Here is a 14,059-nt window from a genome sequence, read left to right on the forward strand (position 1 = left end):
TATCACCTATTTGCTGGGAGTACCGCCGCTCCGTTGATGGATGGGTATAGTCATGTTTCACTGGCCAGTATGATGTTAGGAGCAGTACACTGTGAATGTATCTAACATTCAGGTTTGGATTTCTTGTTGGTAGGAGTTACCCACTCTCCATGCGCGAATAGTTTGCTTCATATGTGCAAGTAGGGGCACTTTATTCATGTTGTAAAAAGACAACAGTTTTACCTGTTATGTGTTTAAATAAGTCACCAGATGGCTCCTATATTACATGTATAAATAAGCTTGCAATGTGTCCAAAACAGGAAAGCCGGTCTTGTTTTCGACATATACCAAGGAGGGAGAGGCGACTTTTGGTCTTTTTTCAACTACATCCATCAAGTTGCATCTGTTTCATATCCCTTAATAAGACGCCTTGTAGGGGCATTTACTGTATAATTCTAAATAAGTCACCGGGTGGGATACCTATCTTAACATCCAAAGCCACCAACTAGTGTATTCTAATAAGTCTACTAGGTAGTGAATGCTTTTACATCGAAATAAGCACCAGGCGAATCACCTTGTGTATGTCGTCGGAGGACGCTACCAGGAATACCTTATTTTCATCTCGATACAATGCAAGTCACTGTCACATTTGTATATGAAATGGAAATTACCAGGTACCAAGCCTGCCAATTAGTGGACATATTTCATCTTAAATTATACAACACCTACAGTACAGTTTTTTAACCAGTCATTAACTCTCAGTTAAGTTAATGTTTCATTGATTTCGATAGGCTTTTTAGTGAGGCAAATACCATTATTTCATATGGACAAAACAATGTTTATTTTCAAGGACGACTTGGGGAAACAATCATACAAAGAATCCTTCTAGTGCATTCTCGTACTAATATGTATCAAAATATGTTGCAAGAAAAGAAATGGACATTTGCGTTTTCTTAACAGGAAAGTTGAACGATACCTTAGACGTGTTGAAATGGTAAATCGTATTTTACTTCACTTGCTGGGTATCAGGCATTATTCTTTGTTACTTGTTACCTAGCTCACCAATTAAGTTATAAGGGTCATCTTCCTTGGCCTATATATTATTTTTCAACTTGTGTTACAATGTTTAATGTACAAGAGGAAAAGGCCATAACTATCGTAAAACAAACATAACAAGCCATTAAACAAAAAGCAAATCTTCATAAGGGTTTGCATGCACACAATAAATCTTCAAAGGGTTTGTCAAAAACCTTGGCACTTGTTGTGGTCACACGCAAGCAGGTGGGGATTGAGACTGTTACTCACTGCAAAGTTTGAAGAAGGCGATTTATGTGGCGATCCCATGCAGAAATAGTAATTAAGGAATAATCATTTTTGTCTTCTTGATATACTTTTTCCACCAATCAGATCCATGGACAATTTTCAATATAAGACAGAAAAAGATCTATATTAAGGTTTTCTCAAACCACTTTAGTGTAAGCCAGGTTATTCTCCTTGTTGTAACAAAATAAACTCAAGACTTGAAAGAAAATTGATTTTTTAATAAATTTGTTTAATATATTTACATATATATATAGAGAGAGAGAGCATGATAATGGATAAATGGACATGCCATGACTCTGTCATGGTAAAGTGTATCATATAGCTTGTACAGAGCTGGTATTTCTTGTGTGTTCACCATTCAACCACCAGAATCATTAAAGGACAGGCAGACAGCCTAAGGCTCTCAATGGGAAGGTCCCCTCACAGATAATGTCTATACCATGGATGGACAGACAGACAGCCTAAGGCTCTCAATGGGAAGGTCCCCTCACAGATAATGTCTATACCATGGATGGACAGACAGACAGCCTAAGGCTCTCAATGGGAAGGTCCCCTCACAGATAATGTCTATACCATGGATGGACAGACAGACAGCCTAAGGCTCTCAATGGGAAGGTCCCCTCACAGATAATGTCTATACCATGGATGGACAGACAGACAGCCTAAGGCTCTCAATGGGAAGGTCCCCTCACAGATAATGTCTATACCATGGATGGACAGACAGACAGCCTAAGGCTCTCAATGGGAAGGTCCCCTCATAGATAATGTCTATACGATGGATGGACAGACAGACAGCCTAAGGCTCTCAATGGGAAGGTCCCCTCACAGATAATGTCTATACCATGGATGGACAGACAGACAGCCTAAGGCTCTCAATGGGAAGGTCCCCTCATAGATAATGTCTATACGATGGATGGACAAGCAAGCACCATGTTACAGCAATGATCAACATTTATTTTCAAATTTTTGTCCAAGGAAACAAAATATAATCATGCGTAAAAGATAGTTTTCGATTAAAATTTCTGACTTTTGCCTTCTAGTGAGATATTATTTTACACAGGAACAAACTATCAAGAAATCTTTTTTTTCAACATTAAAAAATTTCTTTGGTGGATTAAAAATCATAGCATGGATAAAATTGTAAGTAACACTAATGGGATCACACTTTAATAGATACAGATTTATCTAATGTTTTCAGCTTAATTATCGGTAATAAGTTAAAATTGATGTCATCTATGATTAATAATGCCATTTATGGTATCAATGATCAATTGTAAAAACTTTGGCAAGCTGTGGTATTGTTAACAGTTCTGTACAACAGTTTACATTAGGTTTAGATAATGTACAACAAGTGTAACAGTATATGGGGGGAAAATACTGCCTTGCTGGCAAGCTAGCTTTTCCAGTGGTGCAGTATAACTGGGGACCCGCTCACTAGCTCAGCAACGTTGAGCGAGGTCAGTAGTTGGATGGGTGACCGCCCGCACGTTACACAGGTAACAGTTTCATGATGTCCTAAACATTTAAAACAGGTGTCTTAATGCATAAAGCTTTTCTCATGTTCATTCTCTGTTCCATCTAAATTCAATACAGAACCCTTTCAACACCCAAGATCATAGTGGACTGGCCCAGATCAATACATGGAAGAATCTACTAAATTTACATAAGGCTGAAAGATTTATAGGAGAACGAACTTAAATTTTATCATTATTTTATTATTGAAGTTTTGTAGGTACTTAGCATAAAGTTATAGCCGAGTATCATTCCCCTAATAAGTATAGAAGATGATTGGTAATGTTAAGGAAACAATTGCAACACTAGTAAGCTTAAGGGGAGACAACTGTACCAGTAAGCTTAAGGGGAGACAACTGTACAAGTAAGATTAAGGGGAGACAACTGTACCAGTAAGCTTAAGGGGAGACAACTGTACCAGTAAGCTTAAGGGGAGACAACTGTAATGCTAATAAGCTGATAGGGACACATGGAACAAACAAAACATTTGTAAAGACTTAACATCATTTTATTAAGTGTCCTAAAAGCCAACACAGGAAGAGCAATCTGATGTCCTGTGAACAAGGCTGCTTACAAGCCTACAGAAATCTGTACACTCTCTTAAACCATATACAAAACATTGCACATTATAATCGTTGTGATATGTACAAAGGGGTTTTTGAGATCTAACGAAGAAAAATAAATACACACTGATAAAACTTCGCAGAAAATGTCATATTAATTATCATTCAATCTGTCCCTGTATGCTAAATAGTCTAGAGCCACTGTAACCTTGTAAGAGTTGTCAAAAAAGTTTAGAAAAAAATAGTTTTGGTACTTTTAGCAATTTTTATGAGGTTATGACAGATATGTAGCATATTTCTCTTTGCTTCATCAAAGAATCATTTGTAATACATCAACGCTACTTGTATTTGATCAGTGAAGCAAACCTAAGACAAAGAAGGTGATATCAAGAACCTACAGTCAATTAAAAGCTGAAAATCTCTAAGAGCAAAGCTTCAAGTTCATTAACTCATTTACCCCTGAAATTTTGTAATGAACTATTCCAACCTTTCAATTGGAAGAGTTCAAATATGTTTTCAGGGGTGAATGAGTTAAAGAATTTTTGACACACCTACAGATCATACTTAAACCAACTAACCTACCTATCTTTATTGTCACACTGTTAAAGAAAATCTATGGAATTAAATTAGTTAATCACTCTACCTAGAGTTCCAACAACATAAAACACTCTTATATGCAAATACTCTCCCGGTAATGAATGTTAATTCTGAAGACATAACCTCTGAAGGTAAGATTTCCATTTTTGATTTTCACTTTATCCTGATTGCTCCTGGAGATAAAAGTTGATTACAAAGTAAATTAATTAACGATACATGATTGTTATGTTGATAAAGAAGATCATTTTGGAGGCTCAAATGACCCCTTACCACGCTTAATTGTTAAATAGGTGATAAAATATAGTTATTAAACTAAAAATTATTTAATTGCTTAAAATAAGTCTATTGATCAACACAGAAAATACCTACAGACAGACAATTAATGGCTACTTTACTCAACACATACGTAAATACAGCTATATATTGCACTTGGTAAAAACATTCAATTTCACTGATTTGTATTAAACACTGGGCATTCCAAATTAGATAATGTTTATATTGTGACTGTTTTTCCATTAAGTAACATCAATAAAATTAGTCACATCTAAAAGGTTCTAATGTTAATTTGTGATTATGGATTTGTCAAAGTTGAATTTTTCTTACAAATTTATTCCCCACAATATTGATCAGTTACAGGTATTATTGTCTTCTATGTATTTTTTTTTTTATCAAGAATGTGTTCTAATAATAAACAAATCAGTTTTGTCAAGGAGATCCTTTACACAATTTTGACAGCAGGGAAACTGTTTTCTTAACAGTAATTTAAAGAAGGCATAAGTTATGATCTATGTTTTTATGGGTGTACATCTTTACATTAGATTACATTTGGTAATAATGAATAAATATGTATATAAATGCCTATATTTCACAACTATTTAATGTCATCACATCATCGTCACATATTTCTTCGTTCACTCTTCATATCTATCTAGCATAACAAGAGTTTTCTTACGGCAGACATTTTATCATCTTGTTCACCAAACATTTCTTCTGATAAACTTGATAATAGCATCTGTACTTGCAATGGAATTTAGTTTTTTGTCATCACACAAGACAATAAACACATTCACTCTAAAACATTTCTTTTTAACTGAAAATTGTGGATAAGTCACATGATCTACACTATCAACAAGTACTCAACCAATGAGAAATGACCTAACAGGCAAGCCATGGAGATTGTATCATAGTTACCAGGTCAACATCAATATCGGTAATGTATAAATACTCATGCTCACTGTGTTATATTTTTAGACATTTATTTCTTCTGTAACAAGACTTTTTTTTAAATATGATGATCATTTCCTGAATTAAACTTGCATTGTTTCTAAGCGATAAAAGCAACATCCATTTAATTGAGAAAAAGAATCGAACTAGAATCCTTTGTATATGTCATCAATCATGATTTGTGTATTATTACTCAAGTCATGTGACTTATAGTATAGGCTCAAACATATATGGCAGAAGACACTAGAATACCTTAAACACTAAAAGCTTACACAAATCAAATCTGGAACATGAATGTGTTGAATAGCTGTAGTTGTATATATGTAGTTTGCAGTAGTTTGGTCTAATGGCTTATAGTGTGCTGATGCCAAACTTGTCTTATCAGTGACAATCAGAGACGGTAAATCAGTCTGAGGTAAACGAGGCCACTTATCTCCATGTAAGGGGAAGTAAGCTAGCCTCCATGTAAAAAGAGGCCAGCATATATATCACTTTTATCTCTCCAAAAGGAAGATGCAAGCATTTAAGCTTTCATTTTCAAAAGAGAACCTTATTCCTCTTGAAGGGAGGAAAATATGTCGGTGCGTTGTTCTCCAATGCAGAGGTTAGAATACATTGTTTCTCATTCTCCCTCTACATGGATCATACATTATCCCCAATTAGCACGGTCAGTTCACTGAATCAATTGAAGAGGGGTGCAGCACACACTTCAACTTCTGGGAAGCAAGTGGATCAGCCCAATTTGCTCTCAGGGGAGGTAAGTCTGTACTGACAGCTCAGAGGCATGTTTTTGTTCACTAGTTTCTCAGGGAAGGTTTGTACATCAGCTCACTTCAAGTTTCTGGAAACTCTTAACCATGTCGAGAACCTTGGACTGTCTCCTGTCACTGCAGTTGTCCACCACCGGTTTATCTCGCAACAGGACTTTCTGCAACAACAAAAATCAAGAGTCTATCAATGCATCACCTATCTCTATTTGCGGTTACAAAAACTTCAATGCAACATGAACAAATGTACATTCTTAAAATCTTCTTAAATCTGGCAACTAAGGATTCAGAATATCACTGTTAATTGGACTAATTAAACACAAACAAATATTTCCTAAAATTAAGAAATACATGTCCACATTTGTAAGCTTCCATACTCTTTTGTTTTTTATTTTCGAATAACAATAATAAATATTTTCTGCAATATGTTTACTCGAAAGTATAACCAGTAATTTTATTTCTAAAAACATGTAAAAGTAGGAGATTTTTACTTGGACAAGACACATGTTTTTTTTTTTACTGGGTAACTGTTTACTGTATACAAAGGAATATACAATGTATTGTGAAAAAGAAATAAGGTGACTTGTTAATTCTAACCTATATAATGTTGGTTTTGAAGGATTACAATTTTTTCTCAAAGTGTTGAGACAAAACTGGAATCAACCAAGAATTAAGTGAGAGGTGGTTTTCTAAATTCTATAATTTGTTCAAACACCAAATAATCTGAAAATATAACTAGAAGCTAATGAGGGATAATATAAACTTTCCCTATAATATTTGAATTTTTTTTAACACCAGCTATAGAAAGTATCAAAGAACATAAACAGCTGTCATAAAGGGAATTACTGAGTTACAAATATAAATTGGACATGCATATTCAAATAAATCAGATAAACTATATATTAAAACTTCAGAAGAAAGAAGGGATTCTGTTGACTTACATGTAACCTTATACATTAATTACTCCCTCCCCCTTGTCACCCTGACAGATAATACTCCCTTCCCCCAAAACCTGAATATTTATGTAACACACTGGAAGGTTAACATGTTAAAAGATACACAATTATAACTGTGACATGCACATATCAATATTCACAACAAAACACTGGCAATACAAAACCCAGAGAAATGAGTCAGAAAAAAAAAAGAGACTGCAAACCAAGGATGATAACTCTGACTAACTTGTGTACAAAATCAAGGGAAATAACTCTGTTGTTCAGCCAGCAAACACTATCCTTTGGATACTTTGATTTTTCTTTTACCCAGAGAATTAAAGTTTCCACAGCTTTTAATCCCTAAATTGTTGTTAGCTTCAGAAACAGCAATGCATGTTTTGTTTTCCTGTATAATCCTATTTTTTATTGATCAAATGAATGATGGTAAACTTTTTATGAAATCCAAATCGATTTAATTTCAACACAAAACCCTGGAGTAGCAAATGTAGGGTATAAAACAGGGGTCTGGCTGCATGCTGCGAGGATACGTTACTTACATGTCCTATTGGATCTGTCCTGCAGCAAGTGAAATTAATTATAGTCTTTTAGGTCTATTAGGTATGATTCCTATTCCTGAACATAGGGCACAGACCACAAAATTCAGTCTCCAAAAATAGTCATTTCATGTAAAATATTTTCATTTGATAAGCTGGCTTACTAATGGTGAATATTAAATATGCACTTTTAATTTGATTTGTTATACTACCTGTATGAGTAAAAGATTAATTAAACATCTAAGAATTCAGCCAGGTAAGTCTTCGACATTTTCATTTTGAAGGAGTTCCCCGAAGGAGTTTCCCCTCACCCCAGTATTAAAATGTTAATCCTAAATTTTACCTGCACCAATATATCTTGATATACTTTTTACATATTTTTACAGTAGCAGTAAAGTATAGTATCAAATCCTATGTCCCATCGTAGCAGTGCAGAAGTGTTAGGTGTAAACTATGAACACTGAATAGCCATTTACTAAGACAAAACACTGGCAAAACATAAGTCATAAATTCAGCCAACTTTACAAAGCAGCTCTACCTTAGCATTACCCTTATATGCAAACGTTGAAAGTGCTTTTTTATCGCAACATAAAAGGTTAGAGATTGAAATAGTCTCCTCTCTGTCTTTAAATAGTCCGTAATACTAACTTTTGTACAGTATTTCCTTATTGTGATATCTGTTAGCGACGGAAAGCTAATGACAAACATTCGCCGAGAATGACTTACCTCCTCTAAGGCCTTCGAGGGTTTCTTTGGGGGAACTGGTTTCTCTGTTTTCTTCTCAATGATTTCTATTTTGATTTTTGGTTCCTTCTCCTTCTTCTTGGCCAGATTAGCCTTCCAGGCTGGAACAGAAGAGGAGGAAGAGGAAGAAGAGGAAGAGGAAGACGTTGATGCCTGACTACCAACACCAGGTGTAGAACTCTTTGCTTCAAACTTTGATCGGTTTGACAATGTTCTTTGCACGGGTTCTGCTTCCTTCTTTGTTTCAGGGGCTTTTTTGTTCCCATTAATTTTCTCCTTTTCTTCCTTACTAGAGAACCCTGAGGATTTCACACTTGCCCTGTTAAAGGGTGTACTTTCTGACTTGTCAGCCATTTTGTCTCTAAAGCTGCGTACCAAGGTTGCCCCCTCCTTGCTAGCACTAGCAGTATTTGGACTATCTGTAGACTTTGGTTTAATTCCCGTGGAAGGGTTCGTCTTTGTTCCTACTGAAGATTGTCCTGTAGTAGGCTTTGGCCCTGCCGATGACTGAACAGGGGTAGGTTTGGTCCCTATTGAAGATTGCAAGGGTGTAGATTTAGCCCCTATGGATGACTGTAAAGGGGTTGTTTTGGCCCCTCCAGAGGATGGTAATGGGTTAGCTTTAGCCCCAACAGGAGGAGAATTTTCCTTCTTGGCAGCATTCTTTGCCTCCTGTTCCGCATCAGCCTGTTTCCTTCTGGCCATAGCAAACCATGAAGGCTCAGCAGCATTGTTTGTTTCTTTTAAGGATGAACGTTTTGGCTCTGATTTTTTGGACAGACCAGAAGACACGGCATCTGCCTTGCTCACGGGTGTTTCCTCTTTCACACTTTGGCTTAGATTACTGGCAGCGGCAGTGTTATCATTGGCTTTTTTATCCAAGAATTCCTGTGAAACTGGTTGTACAGGCAATGTCTTGCTGCGAGACTGTCTTTTCAGTCTGTACTCTTCCCGTGGTGAAGCTAATTTGTTTGAGAGAGATTTACTTTTCTCCTGTACAGAAGGAGGCACATTGTCTTTTTTAGGCACCTCAATCCTCACAGGCTCAGCTTTGGTATCAGTTGGTTTTGGCTTTGGCTGGTCTTTGTTATTTGGTTCCTCAGAAACAGCCTTTAACGGTTGAGTTTTAGCACTGTCTGATGATGATGATGATGATGTTTTTCTTAAAGGCTCTTTCTTTAACACATAAGTTATCCCCCCTGTGGAGGGGGCAGCACCTGTGGGCGATGTCTTTTTGAGGTCAGATGGCAGCACTGCAGGTGTTACCTCATTAGAATCCTTTTTCACCTCTAAGAAATCTTCCTCTGAGAATCCCTCACTTGATCTCTCCTTTCGAACTGACAGGCGTTTATTGAAAGCCTTAGCTAGTTCATCCCCACTTGGCTTAGGAAGTTGTGGAGGCTCGATCAGACTCTTTGGACGAGGCCTGGTCCGGAGTTTGACTGCACCCAGAGCCACTGGACTGACTGGTAGACCAGGCATTTTGTCCTTTTCGCTCTCTGTCATGCTCCGACGCTTGCTAGCACTCTCAGTATCAACCTCCAAGGAGGGACTGACTGTTCGGGCTTCAGGATTATCCTTACCTGTAGGATGAAATCAGAATTTTTGAGACACTGGTTATGTATAGTTGGCAATGAACATTGGCAGTGACTAAAACATCACTTGAAAGTGTATTCCTAATTACAGATTTAAAATTTATATACTATCTGAAATCTAGTTAATACATCTTGAAAAGAAAAAATATCTTTAGACAATAAAAAGTACAATGCATTTCAATAAAAACTTCATAAAAATATTAAAATTCTAGGAAATATTATCTATCATAGGCAACTGGAAATTGATCTATTTTATAATCTTTGTCTTTCAAACTGACCGTTTCTATCTTGTACACACCTACGATCTGGATACTGGTCATATTGTCCCTAACCGTTATCAGGGGCTCCTGTTCTGCTGGCTTGGTCAGAGCAGCCTCAGTCTCAGCAACCTTAACCTTGGCTTCTACCTCTGTGACCTTGACCTCCTCTTTGGTAGGCTTCGTATCCACTGGTTTCACATCCTCGTGTGGCTTTGGTGTTGCTATGGCTACTCCCTGTGAAGGAATTTCCTTTGGTGGAGATTCTTCCTTCAGCTGCGGCAAGGCACTTGCTCCTACAGAGGGTTTCTGTTTGAGATTGAAAATAAAATGAAGGAGGGACTATTTTACCTAAAGAATCAAACACATCTAATGTATTTATGCTGCATTTATGAAGCCCCGGTAGCCAACATACCATTCCAGACTCAATGTAGAAGGGAGGGAGCCTATTACAGGAAATTAACTCTGTTGGCATTTCTAATACGATGGGATAAATATGGGTGGGCTTATTACCAGTTATAGGCTTATAGTCGGATAAATATGGAAAACGAAATAACTAAATCTTGGGTTTAAAATGTATTGCATTACCAGCTCGTTTGTCCATAAAACATATTGCTCATATTTCATGTCTTCAGATAATGTAATATCTTGATGATTTTGCTGAAGCAAATTTGAAATTACCTTAGAAAATTAACCTGAAATCCTGAATCGCAGGGCTTCTGGTGAGACAAGATGTCTTGGTGTTAAAACACAGGAAATAGCAAATCACATGAGCAAACAATTATCTGATTGAAAATTGAAATTGAACGTCGTCTGATTACATTGTGTGCGAGTGGTAGGCCTCTTAACTCAATAACACTATCAGAAATCTGTGTCACTTAACAGTTGATATGCTGGTTTAGGATCCGAGTGGTATTAGCCTTGCTCAAGGTCACTGAACCAATTCCTCAAGGTCACTAAACCAATTTCATTGCATTCAAATCTTGAATTTAACTATCGTGTTCATATATCTTTTCACTATTCAGTGACAATGAAGTTTGCAGTTTTTTCTTTTAAACATTCTTATAAACGAAAATTTCTAGATTTTTTTCTGACTTAATAGACACCAGTGTTTCAAAGCCGAGACAGAGTAAAATACTAAAGAATACAGAGTGGTTTCTCTCTGCAATAACAACACTGATATTGTTTAAAGAAATTACACAAGCATGCTCAAAATCAATTTCAACAACACTATCGTTACTCCAACGAAACTTTTTAAAATACTGGTGTATTTGGCACAGCTGCATGATTACATACCAGGAATAAATTTTGGGCCGTTATTATTTCATATTCGGGCAAATTTTCTTGCTAAAAGTTCTATAAATCACTGTTCTTGCAGTATATGGAGAATTTGGATGAAGACCAAATCTCAGAGGCTATAGCATTATAGCCATGTGGAGCCCCCAGGGAACATTTGGTCTGTAACAATTTACACCACTCAAATAGGAAAATGATAATTGGACAGGGATTTCAGGTGAAATATAGTACCGTGCCGTGTAGCAGCCTAAGGGTTAAAAAACATGAAATTTTATTTGTGTCTTCTGGTTATTTGTACAACACAAACTTTTTTATGCTGAAATATTTACTGGACACTCAACAGTAGAGGTGAGATAAAATCCANCAGGAGGGGGGAGGGGAGGGCTCATTACCGGTAAAATACGGTAAGGTATAGTCTAGTGTTCTAATATTATATCAAGATCAGTTACCAAGGTTTGGTTGTTTGGTTTGTACGTCCTGCTAACAGATAGACATACTTGCCAATTCACCCTCCCTATTTAGGAGGGATCCGAGACTCCCGATTTTGGACCCTTATATTGAGTGTTTTCAACCAGTGAATTTGCTAAACTGTTCCTATATTTTAAGATGTAATGATTTCATCTGAAAGAACAACTCAAAATATGTCATTAGTATGGTCATTTTAGGACATTTAAAAAATTGAGCCCACAACCCAGTGATTGTAGACGATCAGACGTCATAACCACTTTGCCACCCGCAGTGCCCCGAGTTACATCAAGGGAACTCTAACGCTTGTACAACAGGTTTGTTTGTTTTATTTAAGAATCTATATCACTTATTCCTTCCTTGTAAATATTATTTGTAATGTTAAGTGACATTTTCTCAAAAGTTTAACCTTTCTCTCCAGGAGATGAGACACCTCCTTACAAAAATCAAGAATCCCCAACTACACATGTAAATGGTATTAACTCAAAAGCATCATGGTTTCAGAGCAAACCTTTTCCTCAATGAAGTACATTGTAACAAATGTTATTAACCCTTTCATCCCTATGTAACTTCAGTAAACTCTTCTATGCATTGATCTAGATGAGCCCATTGTGGTCTACAGTGGTGAAAGGGATAATATAATCACTCATTTCATTCAATAAAACATAAAACTATCAAACCTCATAAAATGTCAAATGGGGTCCAGATTCTATTGGAATACATTAGGCTTCCAAAGATTTATTTTAAGATAACTCAAATCTAAAACAAAATGGTCCCTAGTGTAACAGTGCGATGAAGTAGATATTCTGGACAGCCTACGATAACTGAGTTGACTGATTCAGTATTCAGACTGCATATTGCTTTCACTTACAGTCCTGGTGCGTTGACTGGAAGCTCGGCGTGACCTGGGTTTCACAGAGATCTTGTGTTTGGCAGCCTCGCTGTCCAGCACCTGAGAATCTGACTTCACCACATTAAAATCCATGTCTGATGTCGCACCTGTTGTGAGGAACATAGTTATATATTAGATATTACAGTAATTCTATACCATATAAATCATATCACACCTTTGCAGAGAAATTAAATATATACGTATATACAGCGTATAGGATATAGAAATTTACCTTATAGGTATAATAAAACAGGTGTGTGGTAATACTCATACACCCCTAGAGGAGAAATATTACAGGTATAGCTTGTCTCAACCATATCGATAATTCATAAATGTACATAAACACTAAGGAATCACTAATAAAAGGAAGGATTAATTGTTCTTACATAGTAGCTGTCATAATATTCTGTAAGAGATTCATCCTCGGGTATTTATCAGGTATATACCCCACAATAGGTCCTAATTATTAAAGCACTGTTATGGGCTTAGCCCTGAACATATGTGGAGTCAAATTCCCATGTATAATTATGCAACAATAATGTATATATACCTTAGGATTTATAAATAGCGGAGAGGGGACGTGCCAGAACTCTTATAAACTCATTTCTGTGGTACCGATAAGTATTTATATTTTCACACCTGGGCAATCTACCTGGGTTAAGGAATGCTATCCATGCCACACTTTTCAGACTCGGTCACCTATGATGAATAACTTACATAGACATTCGATTTAGATTTAATAAACAGTAAGTTTACGTCAGATATTGGCAGTCTGACAATGTGTCTCTTGTATGTAAAAGTACCGGTCTGGTTCATTTTGTCATAAAGACTGCAGTAAATGGTAATATATATAGGATCTTACATGAGTATCATAATTTTATTTCTTTATTATATCTATAAATATAGGATTTTACTTCATTTAATTGATAAAATTAAGTCCAGCAGTTTTCACATTAGCAATCCTTATAACGACATCACAATCATACCACACAGTAATTATGAACTAGTTTCAAGTAAGATGTTATTATCTCTGACAAAATTACTACATAAGAACATATTCCCTTTATATGTGAGAAAAAATACTTTTTTTACTGTAAAAAAGTCATAATGTGCGAATTCTCTTTTTTATTTTTTGGTGGTGAGAAAAATAGATTTTACCCATTTTGATTTGTCACTTTATGCTGAAACATTTGCCATTAAACACCCAATGTTGTAAAGAGAATTTTGTGTTTTGGTGTTTCAAACTAAATTTTCAATTTCTTTTCTGTATATATACTGATATTACATTCCTTGGCATGTATCGGGTTACTGTTTATACCATGACAGAATCCATCACGTCTATTTCGTCATCGTACA

At 36.1% G+C, this 14,059-nt stretch overlaps 1 protein-coding gene and 1 long non-coding RNA gene across 11 annotated transcripts in view; one reads left to right on the forward strand and one right to left on the reverse strand.

The window, feature by feature from the left end:
• Positions 1-1,511: 1,511 nt before the first annotated feature.
• On the forward strand, positions 1,512-4,389 carry LOC110456675. Its single transcript, XR_002463613.1, has 2 exons — positions 1,512-2,118; positions 2,186-4,389. It is a non-coding gene; the product is annotated as an uncharacterized LOC110456675 (long non-coding RNA).
• Positions 4,390-4,488: 99 nt separating this feature from the next.
• LOC110456672 (microtubule-associated protein futsch-like) overlaps positions 4,489-14,059 on the reverse strand; it is an 81,204-nt gene continuing 71,633 nt past the window's right edge. For 9 of the 10 annotated variants that reach the window (XM_021507539.1, XM_021507537.1, XM_021507533.1 and 6 more), the window contains 4 exons: positions 12,683-12,810; positions 10,092-10,359; positions 8,181-9,781; positions 4,489-6,126 (listed from right to left, as the gene is read on the reverse strand). In XM_021507539.1, the coding sequence (XP_021363214.1) occupies positions 6,022-6,126; positions 8,181-9,781; positions 10,092-10,359; positions 12,683-12,810 (2,102 nt within the window). In that variant the 3' untranslated portion in view covers positions 4,489-6,021. Of the gene's footprint in view, positions 6,127-7,457; positions 7,477-8,180; positions 9,782-10,091; positions 10,360-12,682; positions 12,811-14,059 lie in introns of all 10 variants that reach the window. The other variant, XM_021507538.1, reaches the window with a different exon arrangement.

The sequence above is a fragment of the Mizuhopecten yessoensis genome, unplaced genomic scaffold (genome assembly GCF_002113885.1).
Source record: "Mizuhopecten yessoensis strain PY_sf001 unplaced genomic scaffold, ASM211388v2 scaffold8821, whole genome shotgun sequence".
In the NCBI taxonomy this organism is placed as follows: Eukaryota; Metazoa; Mollusca; class Bivalvia; order Pectinida; family Pectinidae; genus Mizuhopecten; species Mizuhopecten yessoensis.